The following is a 23,852-nucleotide window of genomic DNA, read 5'->3' as shown; positions in this document are numbered from 1 at the left end:
GAAGTTCTGACAGAGCTCGGATTCGAAATGAATGTGTCCCGTTCCCCAATCGATATGTGGGTTGTGTTGCCGTAACCACGGTATTCCTACAATGATGCCAAACTGGGGCATGGATATTAAATCAAAGTGGAGGGTTTCTTTATGGACTGATTGGATGGTCAGGACGAGGGGAGCTGTCTGTTGCTTAATGGGACCAGAAACAAGCTCTGTCCCGTCGACTGCTTGAACCGGTTCGGGTCGGGGTTTGTTGATCAAAGGTAGGTTCAGTGTTTGGGCTAGAGTGATGTCAATATAGTTCCCGGAGGTCACGGAATCAATAGTGATCTGTACGGGATGAATGATACCAGGGGCAGGCTGTATGGTGGCTTCTACTTGAATAGGCCTGATTCTACCAAACGATGGAGTGTGATTCGGGGAAGGGCATGGAGAACTCGATCCTACCCCCGTATCTAGGATCGAGCTGGACGAAAATCAGGTTTCTTGGATTTGGGTTTCCGAGGACACTCCTTCACTAAATGCCCCCCCCCCAAGCCGCAGTAAAAGCAGGCGTTCTCAGCCCTTCTGCGCTCCCTCTCCCTTGAGGTGATGGGACTCCTAACACCCCCTATTTGCATAGGCTCGCTGGTGGACTCAGAGTAAGACGATGAGACGGCAGAGCTGGCAGACTGGGAAAACCCGGCCTCAGCCCTGCGTTCAGAGCGCCGTGCGTCCACTTGGAGAGCCAAATCCACCAGAGCCGGGAACTGAACTGGTAGGGATGGTACCAAAGCCAAAGCGTCTTTCATAGGGTTGCTTAGCCCTCTATAGAAAACAACCGATGTTTTGCTTTCGGGCCATGAGGTCTCAGCTGCCAGTTGATTGAATCGTGTAATGTACTCAATAAGGGAGCCCTTACCCTGGGACAGGTCCAGCAATTCTAGATCATGGGATTGCGCTTTATATCTGGTGTCAAACACTCTGGACATTTCTGATACTAACTGGTCAAAATCATAGAGGGCAGGATGATCGGTTTCTAACAGTGGGTTTGCCCAAGCAGCAGCCGTGCCGGCTAGGTGAGATAGAGTGAATGCCGCCTTGGTGGTGGGGTCAGGAAAAGCAAGGGGTCGACACAAAAAGTGCAATTTGCACTGATTAAGGAAAGTCCTAAATTTCCTCGGGTCCCCATGGAACTTTTCTGGGGCAGCCAAAGGAAAGGGAGAGGGTAGGACCACCGGAACGGGAGCCGGGGGAGTCGGGAGTGGGTGTGCAAGGGGTACAGATGCTGGAGTGGCGTCACCAAGCTCCGGATCTGCGGGTAAGGGATGCTGGGCACTCTGTAACAGGTCGAGACGCTGATGGACCGCTGCATTAGCAGCCACCATGTCGGCCCGTAGTACCGTAAGTGCTTGGATGACAGCGGCCAGGGGGTCTTCAGCGGCACCCTCCATATCTTACACGACAGGCTTCACAGTCTGTTGTGCGTTGAGAGTCGTGAAGATATAGGAGACCTCCGTCCCCAAGTGCCGCACAGGGAGAATCACTTATCACTCCCTGTGCAACCCTTGAGGCCACAGGTGGAGAAGATCCGAAGCCGGAACCGAAGTACTAGGAACCCCAAGGCAGCTGTGAAAGAAGGCAATGATTATAAACCAAGCAGGCAGGGTACTACATGTATTTAAACAGAGAACAATCAGAGTCTTACCGGGGACTTGATGAAAAGGATGTTGAACCTGAAAGGGAGGATGGTTCCGGGACTCACGTAGGCAAGGGACCCACCCTAAGGGATAGGTCCGAATGTCTTTCGCCAGTCTCCACCTGGAGAGTGTTGTATTGGAGAAAGGGTCCCAATTAGTCAGATGACAACCACCACTTGGGAAGTGTGACCAACTGTGCAGCGAGGCAATCTGGAAGATTCAAGAGAAAGCCAGGAAGAGCCGTCCGAAACAATGGAAGAACAAAGAGCAAGATCTAGAGGAAGTCTGTGATTCAGTCCGGGGTCAGAAGCCGTGATGAACAGAGGAGCCGATGTCGCCGTAGCCAAGCGTGATCCACAAGAAGTCCAAAAACAAGAGCGAGATTCAAGGAAGCCGGGTAAGTAACACGGGTAAGTCAGCCAGACAGAGTATCCAAGGAAATCAGCTGTGAAGCGTGGTGTACAGGCACTGCACAGTTTAAATACCGTTTTACTTCCTGGTCATATGACATTGAATGGAGTCACGTGACCGCGAACCTGGGGCACATGACCGTATAGACAAGTCACGTGACCGGGCCACAGGGGTACGAGCGCGTGTGTTACCGCTCGAGCGGCTGCCTAATCTCCATGGCAACTGCCAATGGAGAAACGGCCGTAAGCGCGACTGAAAAGTGTATGGCGATTGTTTTGCCAGCGCGCGAGCCAAACTGGGTTGCCTGCGTGAGCCCCGGGAGACAGGTGAATGGGAGAGAGTGGTCATGTGACTGGGTGACGGGACATGGCCGGAGGAACGACCCGAAGGCATGACAGCAGGCTCTGGAAAGGGGCAGATTGGTTCGAATGCATCGTCTCCCTGGAAAATTTCAGCCCTGTTAGCTGGAAGTCCTTGTTGGTCTTTGGGAATCGGTGGTAGGACAGTATTGGTTTTGGATAGTGACGACTGCGGCTCTGTACTGTCCTCTTCGGTTTCATGCTCGTTCAGTGAGAGGGCGGCATTTGTAGCATGAAGGGGTGGCAGTTGTGCCACATTTTGTGCCAATGTCGCTGTTTTAACTTCGATTCATCTACTTTTTTCCAGTTCTGGCTCTATTGCGCCCGTAGTCATCATTGCGGCTTGTTTCGGGGAAGGAATGGTCAAATCCTGTTGGCCAGATGTGCTCACTGAGAAAGGAGATGTGGGGCAGCTTCCTGGTGTTTTGACGCCTTCTGGAAATTCAGGGCCAACTCTCCGGGCTTTTGTCAATGGAAAAACCAGAGTAGCTTCTAGGATTTCAGTTTTAGATAGGTCAGTTGAAACGTCAAATTTTCTTTTGCATTGCTTCTGGAAGAAGTTCTTCAGTGCGTTGGATAACAGCGGTGTTGGCAGTGTCTTCAACCTAGATGTTCCAATTTTTCTTGACTGAGGTTTTAAGTTGCTTGTAGCTTTTTTGGGCCCTTCTATAGAACCACGGTTTACCGCTTTATTAAGTGCTCGTCGAGCAGGGGGTTTCTCCTTTCACTTTTTTGTCGATTACATTTTTGTTTGTGTGACTTTTGCTCCGCAGAACTTGTTGCATGAGTTGGAGAATATTCGCTATCACAATCTTTACTGGCACCACTTGTATTGCATTCTTGAGGCGGAACTTGGCCATGATTCATGGACAAGCTAGTGTCCACCGATGAGTCTTTAACTTGAGGCTCAGGGAAATTTTCGCTAGAGGTGCCGTTGGCAAGGTCTGTAGTGTTTACCATTAAAGGGCTGGTTGAATCGTCAGGAACTGCAGTCGTGGCGTTAGCAGTCTCTAAGGGTTTGATGATGTGTGCAAGTGAGGCGAATATAAAGGAAAGCGCGACCCGTGGCTCTCGGCTCCCTCGAGTCCCGAGATCACTGCAGATCACTTTCTCTCCACTTTCCGTTCCGCGGCGGAATGGAGATTATATATCCTTTGCTGCAGGACTCAGTCTGTAGACAGCCTCTTGGGTGAACAGTGAAGAAAAACTGCAGGGCTCTGCCATAGTCACCGCAGATCACTTTCTCTCCACTTTCCGCTCACTTTTTAGTTACTGTGACAAGCTCTCTGTTCAGGCTGGTGGCAGTGTACCTTCTTGCACGACTTTTATGGACATTTGTTGCAGGCTGTCTTCGCTGCTGTGGTAGCGGACACAAGGGTCACCATTTACCCGAAATGGTGGCTTTACTTTTCTACGCCCTGACCAAGGTGACTTGCCCTTTCTGATGTATTTTTCTACCATTCCGGGTGCAGGAGGATTATTTGGTCCCTTTGTCTTCGCCGGGCTTCCTAAGGAAAGCCTGCAAAGGGTATCTGAGTGACTGAGAGGACAGGAAGTAGGGGAGGTGAACGAAACTCCTGTCCTTTGTCCTGCAGTGTGGCCGACTGAAACCAGTTCAGACTGGAAGGCTGGCTGCCCCCCATTAGCCATTCACCCCCCAGGTTTGAATGGTGCGTGGGTCATAATTGGTGGACTCAGCTGGTGTTCCTGTATACAATGAGGTCCTGAAACGTCGACCACTGAAGAGAAAATTCTGAAGAAGCCAAAGAAGGAGGCCTGCACCAACCGCCAGAGCCTGCAGACTAGCCGCTACTGTCCCAACCTCAAATTCTAAGCGACAGAAGATCCGAACAGTAATTCCTACCTTTGACTGGTGGGCCCAACCAGTCCCAAGACAAATGGCATTTTGCGCCATTGCTGGAAGAGCTGCGACCTTCACGGCTTGAAATTCACCAATACCCGGGGACCTGTGCTGCTTTGTGGTGCATCGCCGACAGGAGCTCAAATTTGTCTGGATCTTTGTGGGCATCCTATGCCTGCAGTGACTTGAGCCAACGTCCCAAAGTCCCCTCACCCAAGACGAGGACCGAGAAAAGAAGAAATCTCTACCGGCACGACATCAGTCCTTAATCCAAGCCTGAAAAAGTAGCCAACAGGCCAGAACCATGAAGATCCTTTTGCTGGGTGACAGTTTGCATGAGTGCTGTCGCCAGATCTACAGAGGTCACTTTCTTCGGTCGTCAAACCTGAGAAACCCATGACCGGGTCTGCTGTCGCCTCACCCCTGGAACTGTCTTGCAGAATCTGCTTCTTCACTCCAAGGTACTGTCCTGCTCCTAGTAAAACGTACCTGGAACCTGCTTTGTTGATCCGGTGTTCCTCAGGGCTGTAATTAGCTGGTACCTTGCACCCCCTCCAGGGCACCCAAAGTTTCACATTGGGGTGGACCATACATGGTACTCTAATCCTGCCTTAAGACATTAGTCCATGGGGCAACCCTTCAAGGAAACCTCTGCACTTCTTAGACTTGTGAAACATAACCTTTACTTACCTGCAAAAACAAGATGAGATCCTGTTGGACTCTGCCACTATGAACCTTTTACTCTGTTATCCTGTTTTTTCAGCCCTATCCCTGGTCACTGTTGGCCCAGTGGTCCCTCTGAACATTGTGAGACTCTCATAAAATTGTGTTGGACTCTCTAAGGCAGGCTGGAACAACATCACTAAAAGTTATAAGAGTTATGAAAAGTGTGCATAGATGTTTCAGATCGTTTTACTATGTGATTTGTTACTGAAAAAGTTATTCTAGTGTGACTACAACTGTGATTTATTCTCTCAAAAATATTGCAAGTGTTCCTCTATTGTGCTATAGTACTTACTTACACGTTACAACAGCAGTGTGCCTTAGTGTATATATTAAGTAACTTATGTATATATTAAATAACTATTTTGTATATAACTTCTAAGTGTATCTGTGTTTTCTTGGAATAAGTGTATGCTCCGAGTTCTTTGTTCCCCACCACAACCCTCCTCCCTCCTTCGACTAAGCCTGGAAGCTAGCCATTCTACCAAACCCTTGTCTGGTTCAGGCTAAACCTAAGTAGTGTAACCCTGTTCACCCAAGATGGGTTTCCCCAAGTGCTGTCTCAGACAGTACTTTTGTAAAAAATAATAATAATAATAAAGGGGGATATTCCCATTATTGGATACTGGTCTTCACCAGAATCGATAAAGTACACAAGTCAGGGGGGGATACAACACCCAGCTCCTTCTTGGTTCAGTAACAGTCTCAAGGGTTATAGCACCCAGCTTCTTTGCCACAAATTCTTGTCACATGGGTAAAGTGCACTGCTCACATTTGTTATCCACACCATGAGGAAAGAGTCTGGAAGACAGTTCCCTGATCCAGGTTTTTATTGTTTCAGGTTCAATGTGAGAGACATGGTGCCCCTTCTCACTCACTATGGGATGTCATGTTCCTCGCCTTCACTGAAGGGGTATAGACCCCTCACCTTCACTGAAGGGGTATAGACCCCTTTGTACTGTAAGGGTGTTAGGAAAGATTTCATATTGTAGGTAATTTTCCTTCCATGTGGCAACCCCCAAACTTTTTGCTGTTTTACAACCCTGATCTAGACTTTGCCAGAGAAGCGCAGCCTTACGCCGCACTCCTCTGGAATTTTCGCTCACTTCGCACGGGGAAACCGACATGCCCTTAAGACGGTCAGTACCGGGAAACGTTGTTTTCCATAGTTCTTTTCTCATGTTGCAGCTTTCCCGCAACATGACACAAAAGGGCACTGTAAGCTAAGTTACTGCACTCTTGGCTCTCTAGTCATTCTACAGGCCCTAGAAACTCTTGATGGATTTATAACGAACTGTGCAAGTGTGTCACGGACGGGACTTGTGGCAGCGATCGTTTCTTTGTGTTTTGTACTTCCTTTTGGCCCGTTAACCGCGCTTCTCGCGGTTGGCCAAAAGGGGTGGCCTGGCTTCCAAAATGGCCAGACCACGAGGTTCTTTGTCCTGTCTGCTGACCGTCATGCCCCTTCCCCTTCCCCAGGTCGAGCCGACCCAGAGCCATCCTTATTTGGGCATGTACTTTGCCGCGAAACACAGATGCTTTCGCGGGCTTCTACAGGCCTGGTGTGAGCCTCCAGGATGTGGGCTGGGATGTCTGGTCCCAATACACATCCTGGGTGCCAGAGAGTCTAGCATGTCTTAAATGCATGGGACCACTGTGCTCTGTGATAGGTCCACGTATGGTGTGAGTGTTTTGTGAGCAGATCTCCCATTGGGTCCCCTCCGTTTTGGCGCAAAGGGAACTTTGGATAAGAGGAGGCTGGAAACACCACTACTATGTCGATCTTCTGAGTTCTCACGAACGAAGGATAAGGAGCCAAGTAAGCTTCAACTAAGAAGCCGAGTGGAGGAATCGCTGGTGACCCGCTGGAGGTTTGGCACCCTGCACTGCTGTCGTCCTGTGAGACCCCTCTGCCTCTGATTGTACGAGAAGGCCTGTACTGGCGCTTCGACCTTTTAGAATAGTGGGAACAACTATTCTCGGCATCTTCACCAACTCCGGTACGTAAGCCTTCGGAAGCGTCCCTGGACCATCCAGCGGACTGACCAGCCTACACAGGAACCTTGCTCTGTCCCCGCCGTCTGGCTGCTGCTGACATCCAAGCCCTCGACACTCTCACACGATTCGTACACTTGGCGTTCCCAGGTCTGAAGTGAGACGTGTACATTGGGCCTGGAATACAAGCGGCTGTCGAGCTGCCCTGCTGAGGTAACAAACTGTGCGTGTTCACTGCGTTGGGGACACCCTCGACCCAGACTTCTGCTGCTGCAGAATCTACACGGCGCCGAGACGTCCCTCTGATCACATCTGAACCTGCCAGCGAAGAAGCTAACTCAGAGAAGCCTAGGTCTGCCTGCATCGGGGACCGGTGAGTAGTCAATACCATGAACTGGTTGCCCTCCTGCAGAAGCCTGTGGCTTTCCCCCGCTGTTGAAAAACAGCACCCCTTTCTCCGTACTCGCGCCTTGCTTCTGCCCTCAAGTGGAGGCCGTGCTTGAGTAGCGGAGGTCTGTTCGCCATCGTTTGTTCACCTCTCTGAACTGCCCGATTGGCCCTTTGGCACCCGCGTGTGCAGGTACTTTTGAGCACAAGGCTCCACTCTTCGTAGGGCTCGGACTTCCTTCTAGTTAGGTGGCCTCTGATGTCGAACTGGGCCTAACGATTACTTGCACTGCCCGTTTTCCTCCCCATCTAGGTGGTCTGCATATTTCGTGCTTCTAACTCGTTAGACCCCTCGGTCTTGTATATATATATATATATAAATATTGTATTGATTGTGATGTGTTGGTTTACTTGAGTTTTACCGTGATTCTTTACTATGGTCGATGTTACAAAGGCATTGTAATAAATGTGTCTATATTTTTAATATAACACCTGCCTGGAGTAATTTGAAAGTGTCCTTGCTTTGTGTGCTCATTGCGGGCTTTCAGTCACCCTCACCAATCTCTTGAGACCTAGTCTTGACCGCCGCCATCGCTACCCTGATTGGTCTGGCTTGTCCAGAGGTTACCCTGTTCCAAGAAACTAGGCTGGCCTTCTGAACCTCTGCCCCTCCAGGACAGAGTTCAGAAATCCATCTTAATAAAGGGCTCTCTCAATCCTTTCCTTTTTGTATAAGAGATATAGTGCCCTGCTCACCCTGGGAGGTTTCTTTTGTCCCCCTCCAACCTTTCTCTAAAGTCTAAACAAAGGGTTGTGGAGATTTCCCAGAGGTCCTCTGGCGATGACCCGCCCGGCCATCCAGGCTATCCTCAACCACCAACACGCTTAATGCTGGAACCCCGACCGCTCACGGAATACACACCAGGACCCGAGCGTCAACTAACATGCTGCAACATCCAGCAAAATACATGTACCCACCCGCCCATCCACAACGTACACAAACGACCACAGTCCGGCCACCGACGAACCAATGACCATTGGCATGCCACGTGAACCCACCCGGCCATCCACGCAAAACGCAACCACCAATGACACAGAACGAACACCTGCTCTGGAAAACACTGACACTGGAAACGAAAGTCAGTTGTAGTGTAGCTGGAATCCTTACCTTGGAATTCGAGATACAGCGGGTGCCGTTTACCGGTTTACTTGTGGTGGGGGTTCTAGATTCCACTGGGGGACAGTGGAGTTTGGCCGCTGGATGAGTCCTGCTGGGCTCAGGGTTGTGCTGTCAATAAATCCCTTTACAACCTTCACCAGCATCCTTCAATCATTACATAATATAAGGGCCATCTCAATCCGTTCCTTTTTGTATAAGAGTTAGTGCCCTGCTCAACCTGGAGGTTTCTTTTGTCCCACCCCTCCAACCTTTCTCTAATGTCTAAACAAAGGGTGTGGAGATTTCCCAAAGGTCCTCTGGCGATGACATAGGAAGACCAACCTCTAGTGTTACACAGGGTTTCCTTTAAGTTATCCCTGACTCTGTGTGTGTTGCAGTGTATTCCTATTAGGAAGGGAGAAGTGTGGTAGTAAAATACAGCGTCCACATGTGTAGCCCGATTTCTGTTCCTTGCCTGGTGGCTTGGCACGGTCCTTAACCCCCAGATCATTGATGGTGCACACTGCAACCAGCCCCACCCTTTCAGACCAGCTGGACAGGAAGAGGCAGTGAGCAACCTGTAACAAAGATTGTATACATTATCAATGGAGATTGATTATGTCCTGGGTTCCATGAAAGCAATAGGGCACAGTACACAGGGTGGTGGGGGAAAGAGACGGGGGACCTTTTAGCTTTTGTGGGCAATTGTACAAAAACAACAATACAGTCACACAACATACCACATCTAATACTTGCCCACCCCCTTAGACTTTCCCTCAAACTGGCCGTCCCAATTAATGGGGTTAAGTGGCAAACCCGTGGCCTTTGAACATTGGACAGGACACTAAGCACAAAGGGCTCCCATCCTTCGGTTACTCAATCCCCTTTATCCCTCATCCCATTCATTTTAAATAATATTGGCAGCTGCAGTATGCCAAATTATGAGTATGTCTTTGGTATTGGGTCCATTGCTAGAGCATAATAGTTTGAGAAAACAACTGATCGTTCGCAAGTGGTCACCAGTTTGGACAGGTAGATCCTTTTAACCAGCTCCAACCAAATCCCATTCACTCAAAGGGGCCTTTGTGAGCTCAAAGTTAGAACTAATTTAGGCAACACTGCTCAAAGAAAAGTTGGTCCTACTTTTAAAGATGAATGATCTACAAAGAAAATGGACCAGTCACAAGGCTTAATCACTAGGTATTCATAATGCTCCTGTTCAACGAGCAAGAGGTTACTGTGACGAAACATGGGATTCAATCACTTCTCCCCAGGGGGTCGTTCCATGTGAGGCTAAGGAGGTGAACCCGCTACACACTAATCCCCCTCGGGGTGGCGGTAAGCGGGATCTCACAGCTAGAGAGTCCTTCTCCTATCGCCCCCCCCCCCTGAGGGTGAGGGACTCCTGTTCCATAGAGGAACTCCCTAATGCCCCTTTCTCCAACATGATGACAAGACCATCAAGTCAGACCACTCCGTTATTGCCATGCAGAATTCAAGTTTCCTCTTGAAAAATAATCCTTCATGATTACTATGAAGAGGAGGAGTGGTGGAAGAGTACTACGAATTACTCCCAATAATGGGAGTAAGAAAAATGAACCGAGGTTGCAGAGCATCCATCAGATAGAGAGGATGGACTACACCCATCCGCTGGGGAGGACCCAGCAACCCGAGATAAAAACGGAGGAAGGACTCCTCTTAGAGTCAGACAGGAAAGGAGCCTGGAAGCTCCAAACCAGCCAGTCGTGGCTGGGCTGTGAGAACCGCCAAACCTCAGTTGGGAGGAAAGAAGAAGGTGCTGCTGGCCAGAGACCTTGAAGGAGACCAAGGTTGTGAAGGAAACCCAAAGAAGAAGCAGGCGAGAGCGGTGGTGTGACCCTGGAGGGGTGGACCAGAGGGTCCAACAACTACAGACAAGGATTCTCTAATGGGTACTCCCGTCCCCTGCACACCTCTAAGTACTGAGGAGAAACCCTCAGTCAGGTTTTGTCGAGATTGAATCTCCAAGCAGTCTCTTTAGATTTTACTAAAACTTTAACACAAGTATTGTTACCCACTTTTTGTTGTTGCTTAATTTAACCCTTTAAGTGCCATGGGTTTTTCCCCCCCAGTGCCAAGGCCTTTTTTGGTGATTTCGGTATGTCGCCATTCAATGGCTTGTAACTTTTTTGTAAATTGAGATATCTCGGCCAAATTTGGCCCCTTTTTTCCCCACATGTAGGCGGTCGTAATGCCACCACCCAGGAATCCTACGTTGCTTTAGGGGGGTAAGAGGAAATAACCAAAAAGGGCGAGAATTTTGTGTTTTTTCAAAACATGCCAATAAAATGATGTACAAAGAAGCCTCTGTTTTTTTCCTTGTAAGAGCTAGTAACAAATGGTTTGCTGTGCTGAATTCCCCAATTTCCTGGCTTTCAAGAACAGGTTGAGTGGAAACGAAAAAGTAATATTTTGATGTTGTTATCAACCGTTTTGTGAAAGGTAGGCTATTTTGGCCATTTTTGCCAATTGGACATGCATGGACGGAATGGAAGAAAAGGGTAGGAAAGCCAAATTGGAGGACAGAAAGGCAAACATTTCTGAAAAGTAGACAAAATTCCAAGTTTAGGAAGGGGTGATTTGCGCAGGTCGGGCAACAACCAGGTAGGGGGAAAATCCATAGGTTGGGGAAAAAGCAGGAAAATGACTGAAAAAAGGTATGTGGTGGACAGGTTTGGCTTGGTACGGCAACGGCTTCTATGAATTTTGAGAAAAACAATGCTCCGCTACATTCCCGCGACTCTTGCAGTTAGGAAAGCACACATTTTTTGTAGTGTTTCACAAAACCAGCAATACCACAAGCCAAACACTGAGCCATGGTACACAGGAGTTTTATGCTTACGGCATGAACAGACGTACTTAGCATGTGTAAATCGGGAAAACCAATGTGGTAAGGAACGGCAAGCATACATTTTTTGAAAGACCTTTTCAATGGTAGGTGACTTGTGCAGGTTACAAAAGTGTATGGTGCATACCTAAATTTAGGGGACATTTGGGAAATGAAGGGGTTGTGTGACAAAGGGCAACAGCAAATGGGTCGAAATGTTATGAAAACCACACAAACACAACAAATGTCATACCTTCCCGCGTTCCCACAGGTGTCTACCTGGGCGCCAAGGGGAAAGCCAAAAACACTCCTAATCCCAAGTCTTTTCTGACAGCTGAATTTCACGATTTTCCCAGACGGGCACACCACACAGATATGGACCTCGGGTTTCCAAGCCACCAAGGAAAACAGGAATCCCCATGCATTTCCGAAAAGAGGACACCCGTGGGAATCCGCAGCGGTCTGACTTGCGCAAATCGGCGGTTTTCCCGCCATATTGAACACAAGGACTGCTATCATCTGCGTGAAGTTGCTTCTTAAAAGGAGGATGTTTGTAAATAACATTTGAAGATGTCGTATGTGGAGTACTTTTTGTATATAAATGTCCTCTCCTGATGAAGAGAGTTACCTCTCGAAACGTGTAGAGTTACTAACATTGAGGAACTTTCCAAGTGTATAAAGTGGTCTTTTGGAACAAATATCAGATGTGAACTTTGTGATTTTGTGATTAACTGGTGACATTAAATCAGGCATATGTAATATGATTTAACCGCAAAATGTATAATGATAAAAAGATTAGCTCTGACTCCACATCTTTGTTTTTCTAAATATTGAATGAATAAATATTGCTTAAATTAAGCATCAACAAAAAGTGGGTAACAATACTTGTGTTAAAGTTTTAGTAAAATCTAAAGAGACTGTTTGGAGATTCAGTCTCGACAAAACTTGACTGAGGGTTTCTCCTCAGTACTGAGAGGTGTGCAGGGGACAGGAGTACCCATTAGAGAATGGGTATTCTAATCCTGGTCTATTGTTAGTTCCGACTTGTGATACCAGAGTCAGCCTTTTCTCCCCTGCACCCTTTACTTTCAAAAAAACTTGATTTGGTTCATCACCGAATCCTGAGTGATAGACTTTTCATTACATTGCCAGACATAACAGGTGTGCTTGTACTCTATCGGTCTTTTCGGTCCAACAACTACGCCAAGACCGTTGAAGCAACCATGGAGCCGCAAGGAGAAGCAAGACGCAAACAGAACGAGAAGGAAAATTGTTTGGAAATTGTGGAAAGTCCTGCTCCAGAGAAGAGGCCCAGCGACGCCAAACCCTGTATAAGAAGTTAACAGGGATGGCAGGAGACAGAGGGGACAGGGGATCACGGCAATAGGGAGTGCGGCCATCCTACTCGCCCCAGTAGTCAAATAGAAAGGTTCAACCTACTGGTCCACTATTCAAACCGAAGGAAAGAAGAGTAACGAGCACCCTGGAACTCCACCTACTCGTCCCAGTAATTGGCTAGAGAGTAAGAAAGGCCACAGAGTAGACTGAGTGCGAAGGAGGAGAAAAATGACACTCAGTATCTAATACACCAGGAAGTGAAGAAACACAATAGCATTAAGAATAAGAAGAACATTCATGATGGCTACTGCGGTGTGAGGACACGTTATTCTGTGCTCTGGCAAGGCAGACAAGAAGCAGAGCTGCGGGCCAACAGGAAAGCTGAAATAAATCCAGCCGCAAACTCTGGAACAGCACAGGAGGAGAAGTAGAGGTGATGGACTAATAATCGGTATCCCCCCGCTCACCCGACGGTGAACAAAGAAAAGGAGACCCACCTGGCATACAGTGGAGGTGTGACAAAGGCGAGATCCCCCTCGACCTGAAAGGTCAGGCTCAGGCAGCGGATGCCGAGGGACGAGACGGGACTCCTGTCGAGGCAGGAACCATCATTGGAGCGGAGAGATCGGGTCGGCGCCCTGAAGGCAGCGGAGTGTATGGAGGGGGACGGCAAGGAGGCTCCAACTGACGAGTGATGGAGTTCGGGTAAGGAAGAGAGGAGGGATAAAGCCGTAGCCCCATGTGTGCGTAGCCCAGAAACGGACGGGAAAGAGCCTCCTCGTGACTAGTACGTGCAGTGCTCCATAGGAGTGGAAGGGGGCCCGTGGCCTGACAGTACACAGCGGAGCTCCTCAGGAGTGGAAGGGGGACCGCGGCTGGACAAACAACATGGCGTGGAGACCCAGACTAAGGAAGCCGCCTTCCCTGATTGCAAGAGCAAGGTTGAACTGTTCTAGGTCAGCAATCTGGTTTGGGAAATGTATAGCAGCTGCCCCCAACACCATTAGCATAGAAGAGGCATTAGGAAATCTTCAGGCTCTTGCTTCACAGAGTGAAAGTAGTGATGTTCGTGTCAGGCAAAGCCTAAAGGGAGGGAGCTCAGCACCAAAGAATGTGGGAAGGCATGGGAGGCTGGTGGTACGAAGCCGGGACACGGTCGATATACAGAGGATGAGTGCTTAAAAAGGGAAAACTGGCCCACGTTTGGGCCACTTCCAGAACATCCGCTCTCAGGAAAATCAAAAAAGGCTGAAGGGAGGTGAGAAGGGAGAGGGCACCATATGTTAAAAAGAGCAGGAAGGAGCCATGTATCACATATGTTCCCAGGTAATGGGGAACCAAACTGAGATTAGAACTGAATTTACAGATTGACGTGAATCTCCATGAAGGCTGAAAGAGCACACTTCCAGATGCCAGAAGCTAAAGGGAACACTGTCTCCACTAAACACAAATCTCCCACTAGCACGCAACGGGGGGGGCTAGCTTGAACGCTGCTGGCTGCCTCACACTGAAGAAACCTCCACGGGGGACGAGGTGGTACAGCAAGGGACAGGAGAAAAGGAGTCCGACATGATCAAAATGGCCCTGAACAAGGAAGAACTCCAGGAATGCCTTAAAGGCATGGAAGATAGAATGGTGAACATTTTCCAGCCTCAGCTCGAAAAGATGAAAGAAGACCCACAGAGCTCTTTGACAGAAGAGAAGAAGGAGATTAACGAAATTGGCAGCAGAGTAGATATTACATATTGTAGCTTAACAGCGATATCAGAGGAGGTTGGTCAGAATAGCAAGCTTCTGCAACAATTAGCCAGGGCCACACAATCCGGAAGTACAGACAGAAGATTTGGAAAACCGATCACGGAGATCAAACATACGGGTGAAAGGCTTTACCGAGGACATAAGGAATGCAGATCTGAGGACGATTCAGCAGTGCTTTGGGAGCCTTCTTACACAAGCGGTGCTGAGGATGTGAGGATTGATCAGATGCACATGGTGGGCCCCAAGGGATCAGGCCCAGGTACAAGGCCAGGGGATGTGCTGGTGGCTCTCTCGTCATATGCACTGATGAGGGCATACTCCAGGCGACGAGGACAAACTCAACTTCATCTCTTCAAAGACGTGGCATTGTTAACATTGCAGAAAAGGAAGGCTATGAGCCCGGTAACCAAGGAATTAATGGAAAAGCACATCCCCCTACAAATGGACATTCCCGTTTGGACTTCCATTTACTTGGCGCAGCAGACAGCAGAGGGCCACGATGTGCGAGGAGGGAATATCCATTATGAACTTAACAGAAGAAGGGCAGCCCAGGGGGCCACATGGTTCCACACCTCCGAACAGTAATCGTCCGTGTGACTGGTCAGACTTGGGGCAGGCGGGGCAGCAAGATCACAAAGCTAAGTGGGCCTTTTGGCAAAACAGGAGGAGCATGACTGCCAAGGGAGATTTTAGTGCAGATCAGATCTGTCCCCACACATGGGGTACCCAATCATCTGCAACCAAAAGGAAAGGGGTAGGGAGGAGAAGACTACATCATGGAATCACTTGGGGGCTGGGGGTGTAGTTCACCCTCTCTAGGGAAGATCCTGGGGTTGTATCAGGATCAGAGCCTCAGGAAGGTATCGGGGGGGTTTCGTAGGATCTCTGCTTCTGACTGGGAAAGGGGTGGGGGGTAGAGGTGGAGGGAGGAGAGAGCATGTATGGGTTGGGAGAATGAAGCCAAGGAACGTGATCAGAGCAAATGGAGAAGGGGGAGAGACTATGCTGGTACTACTCAGGGGATAGGAGTTATTCACCACTTAGGAACAATGATAACTAACGGTAGAGAGCCCGAGATAAATTATATCTTTAACAATATTCTCACATAATGTTAGAGGTTTGAATTTCCTTGTTAAACACATAAGAGGAAGGGGGAAACCAGGCATTTTCAGGCGGACATAATGATAATGTTGCAAGATACCCATATAAAGAAGGCAGATTTCTGCCAATTTACAAACCTCTATCGAGCTAATGCTCTGAGGAAGACAGCGGGGGTGTTGATAGGTCTAAAAGACGCTCTTCAAGCAAAAGTTGAGCAAACACTGGTGGACAAATAGGGGAGATATCTCTTCCTACTGATACTTTTGGGACAAAAAAGGGTGACATTGGGAACGATGGGTCAAGAGGCATTTCTGAGGGAGATCCTGTTGACATTAGAAAGATTTGTGGTAGGGGAGATCATCTTAAATGGAGATTTTAATTTAGCATGGGACCCTGACCTAAATAGAATTATAAGCAACCGCAGTAGCGGAGCGACCCCCTCCAAGCGTGTGAAGGAGAATTTTGCGCACTAACCCTCAGGGACGTATAGCGATCTAAGATTGGAGCAGAAAGAGGGTTTACATGTTTCTCCCATTTATGTCAAACATTGTCAAGGATAGATATGTATGGATGACGGCCACCTTGTGGGGGGGGGGGGTGGCAGGTGGAGAACATGGATTTAGGGGCAATATCGACTTCAGACCACGCCCCTATGATGATGATTGAAAGGGCAGTGACCTTGTAATGGGGGGGTTGGGCATGGACATGTCCCCGGGAAATATTATTTGACACAGTGACTGCGGAACAGTCGGGAAGTAAAATAGACTTTTTTTTAAACGAGAAAGAGGAAATAACACATGAAGGGTTGTGGGAAGCATTCAAAGCGGTTATTAGGGGGAAGATAATAGCGATCCAAGCTCTAAAAAAGAAATAAGGGGAAACGGAACTAGAGGCTCAACTGAGGAAGGCTGTGTGAGATCTAGCGGTGGTAAAGAACATCGTATATAACAGAATGAAGGCGATAAGAGGCCAATTGGAACGTTGTGCACTCAAAATGCAGACAGGGCACTGCTGAATACAAGGCAGCAATATTATGTATGTGCCAATAAAGCAGACCGGCTTTTGGCCAGGCAGCTTAGAATGGTGAATGCGAAACAAGTCATTTTGGGTATTAAGCAGCAAGACGGAACAATAGCTACAGATTCTGAGTCGATAGTGAGCTCACTCGCAGAAATTTGTGGGACTCTATACGTCAGGTGAATTAAAACAGGCAGTTGATCAGTATTTTAGCGGACTTTCGCTTCAGAAGATTACAGGCCTGGAGAGGGATTGTATCGAAGAGGATATTACAGAGGAGGAAGTAGATGGCTTCCTAGCGAGCTTCTATCAGAAATACCGAAGACAGCCGAGTCCCAAGCTTGCGTGCCTCTTTAATTCCATAGGAAAGAAAGGGAAAGTGACCCACGCTATTGCAGAGGCGAATGTGGTTGTCTTTGAAAAGACCAACAAAGATCCAATAGCCTGTGGGTCGTATCGGCCCAGCGCTCTCCTGATCTTGGATGCATAAATGTACACAGGAATATTGGCGGCCAGAGTTATCCTCCCACCCCCCTCTCCCAGACAATATAGTCACAGACCAGTCAGGATTTATAAAAGGGCGTAAACAAGGGATAATACTAGGAAGCTAGCACACAAAAGAAAAAAACGCCATTCGGCATGTCCCTGTGATACTAGTTTTGCTTGACGGGGGGAAAAGCATTTAACCGAGTCGAGTGGTGTTTTTTTATTCAAAGCAGCATATGGGATTTGGCCCCAGATTTATTAGCATTGAATGAGGGAGCCGTTGATGTTTGTCAGGTACGTGTTGAGTGCTACAGTCATAGGGATCTTGTGTACAGAGGCAAGGAGGATATTGTCAGTGTACGATGTGGTCTTGAGGGTTTCTAGGGTGGAAGGGAGGTCTTCTATAGCGAGTGTCTAGGAAGTTGTCCAGATAGTGGTGGTTTTGCGAGGATGTTAATTTGGTGCCTAAGTGATGGCGGATCATGCTGATCTTGCTCATGAAATAAAATACAAATAAAAAAATAAAACATAATAAAAAAATAAAAGAGTTGATGGCAGTGGCACATATGACACTCACCCTGTCTCTGGCACATAAGACTCAGCTCAGGCCCTACCTTAACATTGAGCACAGTCGGGTCTACTCATGATAACCATCACCCGTTGCTCCCACCCAACACTCATGACACTTCCTACTGCGACTCTACTCTCACCCATGCCACCATACAGAACGAGAACTCACCCTGTCCGTGGCTCAGCATTGCATCAATGGATCCTTCGGCAGTCCCTTTGTCTACATGACGCCACACTGCAAGATAAGAACATTTAAAGAATTACAGCAGAACTCAACTTTAACCCAATTCCCTTGCAACCACAGTAAAATAAAAATGCCAGTGCCGCCTCATTGCCAATCCATAGTAAAAAACTTTCAGTGCTTTCAATATGAAACCAAGGCATATCTAGTCACTTTGTGTCTGAATAAAAAAGGTAATCTGCTTAACTTTAATGTGCAGTTTTATTTATTTAAAAAGGATCACATCTATAATCAGTAGTATTTATGGACTGGCTCTGCAATTACTAATGATTGTTACAGGCTCTCGCCCATCTTATCCACATGAGTTTTAGGAGAGGCCCATAAGCAGAATATGACAATGAGGTTCTTAACACCCTGAAAAGCCATGAAGTATTCAGCTACATTAAACAGTTATTGCAATCTTAAAACATCTTAGTATTTCCTTCCTTGTAGTTAGCCATAAAAGGCAAGAATTCTAACAATCTGAATAGCATGACCTATGCAGACAAGGATTAGTCATAAGAACTTCCTATAACATCCCCAATATGCTGCCCAAGTCAAGTTGTTTACAAAAAAGGTAGCATATTGGCTTGGCATCCGTGTAGATCAATACTCTCGTGGAAGCAATGCGTTTGTTTTCCCAAGGAAAGGCTCTCCTTCGCTCAGCTCGACAGTTAACACAACTAAACCAGGCATCACATGATGCTGTATCACTCTTGGTAAAGTTAACTGAGTGAAAGGTTAGCCAGAGCCTACATGGTTAAAGTAAACTATACTTTTGCATGTCTGGTCTAGTTACTTCTTCAGCTACAAAGGTGAGGGCTTCTTGCCATTTTTCTTTTTGCCATAAACAGATGATACCTTTTCACTTTGAGCAGGAATGTTTTGAAACGGGTTACCTATGAACTGTGCATGAAAATGCTAATGATAATGTCCTTTTTTTATATATGTAAGAGTATATTTGATTTGCGTGGGTGTTTTTGTAAGAAGTACTTTAAGGATAGAATGCATTTCATAAAACAAAGGCAGGCTATATGGTACTCACACAGATCACCATTCCTGGAGTTTATAGCCGCAATGACATTCTTCTCAGTGGCCACAATTAGCTTCTTGGCTCCGAGAGAAGACTCCAGGGATGCAAATTTCACCTTTCCAACGTACTGCTGCCTCCTAAGAAGAGAGATACAAAGAGTGAAGACACAAAACACTATTGCCTCTGGATATCAGCCAAAGTAAGGGAGTATAAGAGAACAGTTATGTTAGGGAGAACTCTCATCTCTGTGCTAATTCCCTTAAACCTTAGAGACACACAGCTCTTTTGCTGGACTTTAGGACTTAATTTTAATCCTGGAGTGAGAGCTTTTTCCTACTCTCTTGTGTGTTTTACCCGATTTGGATTATGTGTTTCCACTGTTTTTGGAGTCTGACAAACTCCGTAGGTATCTACTTTTTGTATGGTGACACACAACACCTTCAGTAAGTTTAACAAATCCTTTAGATTGCTCATAAGGTTGAACTACCTTTTCATGTGTGAACTATAGTTCCCAAGAATAGTAAAGTGAAATTGACTTTACTTACCTTTCCTCTTTGTAGGTCCAGCACACACCATCTTATGTGGAGTGCTGGGGGGTTACCTAGTAGCCCCCTATCCTACATTCTCATGTAACATTTTTATGTTACCCTCACTACTTTAAATGGCTGGTGGCAGTGGTTTAATTTTTCCTATCGTGCTTTTCTACTGCAGGCTGAACCCTCAGCTGCAGTACAGCACCCATGGATGACCATTTTGTCAAAATGGCCCGGTCTTCTTTTTTTGCTATTTTCGGTTTGTGAGGTCTTTCTTGTGTTTTACTCTGTGCGTTGAGCAAGATTCGAGTCCTTTGTTCATTTTGCCTTTGGCGGACTCAGCCCTAAAGCCCGCCTCTGGCTCCAGTGTGTCTGGAAAGGCAGGATGTGAGGGAGGTTCCCGAAACTCCCCTGTACTTTGTTTCTAGGAGTGCCTGAATGCAACCAGTCCCGATTGGTTGGCTGGCTGGCTGTTCTAAAAAGACAGCCACTCTGCTGTGTGATTGAGAGCCTAGGCTGTGCATGAATGGGAGAAACTACTTAAAAGGCGAGGGTTTTGAGACTAGAGGCAGAGTCAACTACTGGGAGAAATACCAGAAGAAACCGTGAACGAAGCCTGCTGCATCCTCCTGGACCTTTGAATTGCCCAGTGAAGCCCTGCTGCTGCGCTGAAACACCTTTTTCATTTTGACAGAGAAGCTCCAGAAGGAACCACTTCTTTCCTTGGGATAGTGGGACCAACTAACCCAGAGACGAACTCCACTAGACCATCTTCCCTGACTGGCTTTACTTCCAGTAATCCAGCCAGAAGCCCCAGGAGTCTCCTAAGGCCCCTACAGAAGCAGGACGACCAGAGCTCGAGTCCCCTCACCAGAGTGCAGGACCCAAGGAGTGAAGGACACCCAGTCGGTATCCGAGATCCGCGACAGTGCCGTTTACTTAGCACCGAAACTGCAAAGTGCCGCTGAACCGAAAAGAGCCCGCAGCTGCCGACGACCTCCCAGCTACCGCCGCAGGAGCCCTCCAGATGTCCACCCTCTTGTCCCCACGACTGAGGCTCAGGAACATGGGGCCTACACCGCTTTAACAGGACAGAATCTAGCTGGGCCACTCTTCTTCAAACCAGAAGTACAGTTTAGACTTGGGGTACTTACCGCATAGTCTTTTAGCTGTGCTTTTCTCAGTTGGGAATTGCAGTGGCTTACTTTTAGAGTTGATTCCAAATCTCCTTTCACAGGCTTAACAGAATGTGACCCTACAAGTGATTTTCTAACAAACTCTCTAACTTTGTGCAAGACTAATTCTAAGAAGTGCCTCAGCTCCATAGACTGTTACAAATTGACTTTGGCTGTCCTGGCTTCCTGCAGACTCATCTAACCCATTGACTTTATAGGTTATTTCATTGGAAGATCTAAGTGTCTTCACATATACTGAGAACCTCTTGAACCTTTTTCCTTCCCTAAACCTTTCCTTTCTACAACCAAATGACATTAGTGTCCTTGCGATTGAAGTCACCTTAGGGTGTAGGAATTGTGTAAGAAGCACATCCAAAGATTATCCACCGACTTGTTTTGATTATGAAAAGTATTTTTAAAGTATATTTACATTGTTACATGAATTACCTTTTTAAAGAACACATTTAAAATGTGATGTTCAATAATTATTTATAACTGAAACCTTGAGTCTAAGTGTTACTTGGATTTACGAATTTCATTGCTACAGCTCACATTTACCCCTCTTGAGATAGGCCTGTTTGCTCAGTCAGTCCTGGTTGCTCAGTCACACTACCAAATTGTGTAGCACAGACCTATACCAAAAGGTGGGTTACCTAATAACAAGCAGATCAGTGTTGTGTGGTCTCACACAGTGTGACTGCATCGATTCTTACCCAACAAGTTATACTACTGCCTCTTGTGAACAGCCAAAGAAATGTATAGGCGAGAACAATTACATCACTGCATCATAAAAACAGTCAAAGAGTGGGATAGAAGGAAAACATTAAACTAATGCCTCTTATGAAGAGACAAAGGGAAAAGGAATATGGTACCGCCTCTTGAGAACAGTCAAAGAATGGCATACAAAAGGAACAAATTATACTAATGCCGCATGAGAATAGCCAAAGAAAGGAATAGAAGGGAACAATACGATACTGCCTTCGGAGAACAGCCAAAGTAAGGGATGTAAGGGAGCAATTATATTGCTGCCCCTTGAGAAGGAAACAAAATTATACGAATGCTTCTGAAGAACAGACAAAGTAAGGCACAGCAGCAACAATATTGTACTGCCTCCTAAATACATGCCAAAAGGGAAACCTACTACTGCCTCCAGACAACACCACAAAGGGGAACTACTGGCGCCTCCTTAAAATAGACACAAAAGGGTTGACAAGCACAATAAAAGTGCATCTCCTAAAAAACATACGAGACAGGCAATACATTCTAGTCTCACCAGAAAACAAACACGAAAGAGACGGGCACAACATAGTGCTTTCAAAAGAAATCTCACAATGGAAACATGCGGAAACATGAGGAACATGCTACTGTTGCCCGAGGACATACTAAAATGGCCTGGCACAACATACGACTACCTCCTTAAGTAAGTAAAGGTGAGACACGTGCACACAATATGGATTACGCAGGAAGCCATTAACACAAAGGTTTCGAAATGCTGTATCCTCTTCCTACGATATCGTGCCAGGGAAAGATGGAAGTCTTTTTCCACTGACAAAAACCAACAGCAAGAAAAAAACTCCATGTTCTCAGCTTCCAAGGGTTTCCAATGTTTTAGAGAGGAAAGGTGGGTGAACGTACATGAGCGAGGGGTTTTGGTTTAGATTTTCTATTTGTCCCCAACGCCATCCATATCCAGCACCTGTACTCACGATTCCACGGGGCATGGGAAGCCGAGAAGGCCATATAGTTAGGCACTTTAAAACAGAGGCGTGCATTTCAATTCTATGTCAAGACTGTCCTGTAGGGGCTTTACACTCGGGACACGGCTTCAATGAGGGAATCCCCCAATACTCTTGAAGCTGAGAGTGGGGTCATCTTCCTCAGATAGTACTCCTGGCTACCATCACTCCATGTGCCATGCTTTGTGGTTTATTGATCAGCTATAGCTCGACTGTATCTATGTACTTCTGAGTGAGCAGATTATTATATACTTTTGTCTGTTATTGCTCTGATTGGTGCCTAGCACGAACAAGAAGTAGTCTTCCTTGTCTGCAGGGCGGCATTGCTTGCTTTGTATTGTTCTTTGAATGATTGTGGAGCCATGCATGTCTTCGATTTACTGCAACAGAGCGTCAAGACGCTCAACGCAGTCGCAATCCGCGCCGTTCCTCTACTAGGCGCGTTCTTGAATAGACATTGTTCATCTCACGTTTGCAAATGCATTATGAATGAACGGCACGACGTCCATTCATCGCCGTTTTTTGCCACAGCATTTTTTGCCACTAAAACCCATCGAAAAATACAGGGTTGGGGACTAGATTGTAAATAGGTGGGAAGGAGAGCTTAGGGGGTAACCCTCCCAACAAAAAACAAAAACAAAATTCTAAGAGTTTTTGCAGCAAAAAATGGGCAGCAAAAAATTGTGCAAAATAAAAATGGGCGATCGAATGACATGGAAACGAATGAACGTCTCTTCTGCCAGGAGAAATGCAAGTCGGTCTCCAGAAGGGATAATTTCGCTCACGGATCCAGCTTACGTCTCTAAGATATGCTAGGCCACTGCCACGCTCACGCCACGCTCACACAGTAACTAACTCGTGTTCACTCCTAGACTGCACGAAATAGCTTCCTACGCACTCCACCTTATTATATGGGTCAATATAAGTCCAATATCACAGCATACAATTTGCATAATGGTATTATAATATACTTTAGGTACGATTTTCTCTTAGGAACTGTAAGATGTACATTTCTATTGAGAGCAGCAAAAGAAAGAGGAAGGGACCTGGACAGGACGTGACATTGGAAAAGGAGAGGTGTCCTGATGAGGACTGGAAAATACTGAAGAGAAGAGCCTCATGGGGAGTATGGTCTATATTAACAGTGTTATGCTCATTAGAGTTGTACAAAAAAAATAAAAAATAAAAAAACACATTTTGAAGAGCTGCTTGCTGCTTGAGGGTAACAAAGAGAGTAAAGCATAATGTTTTGCCTCAGTGTCTTTAATAGAATTAAGACTCCCAGTGCTGTAAGCTTGGGTAATCTTCATTCTATGGGTTGCTGTCTCCAGAGGACAAAAGGGGCGAGAATGGCACACAACAGACTTTAGTCCAAAAATAGAAACAGTACAAAGGGGACCATGTGCACATGTCTCCAGAGAAAGCGCCTGAATCGACCTTCTCCACAGTTG

The 23,852-nt window shown here is 46.9% G+C and overlaps 1 protein-coding gene across 1 annotated transcript in view; it reads right to left on the bottom strand.

The window, feature by feature from the left end:
* The window catches only part of EMC1 (ER membrane protein complex subunit 1), a 755,368-nt gene that overhangs the window by 716,379 nt on the left and 15,137 nt on the right, over positions 1-23,852 (bottom strand). The window contains exons 2-3 of the mRNA XM_069610395.1: positions 18,970-19,094; positions 17,874-17,939 (exon numbers count right to left, since the gene is read on the bottom strand). Coding sequence (XP_069466496.1) covers positions 17,874-17,939; positions 18,970-19,094 — 191 coding nt within the window. The remainder of the gene's footprint in view (positions 1-17,873; positions 17,940-18,969; positions 19,095-23,852) is intronic.

The sequence above is a fragment of the Ambystoma mexicanum genome, chromosome 8 (assembly GCF_040938575.1).
Source record: "Ambystoma mexicanum isolate Mex_15411 chromosome 8, UKY_AmexF1_1, whole genome shotgun sequence".
NCBI classification, from domain to species: domain Eukaryota; kingdom Metazoa; phylum Chordata; class Amphibia; order Caudata; family Ambystomatidae; genus Ambystoma; species Ambystoma mexicanum.
The sequence above is the reverse complement of the archived record's forward strand: the minus strand, read 5'-3'. Positions and strand labels throughout refer to the sequence as shown.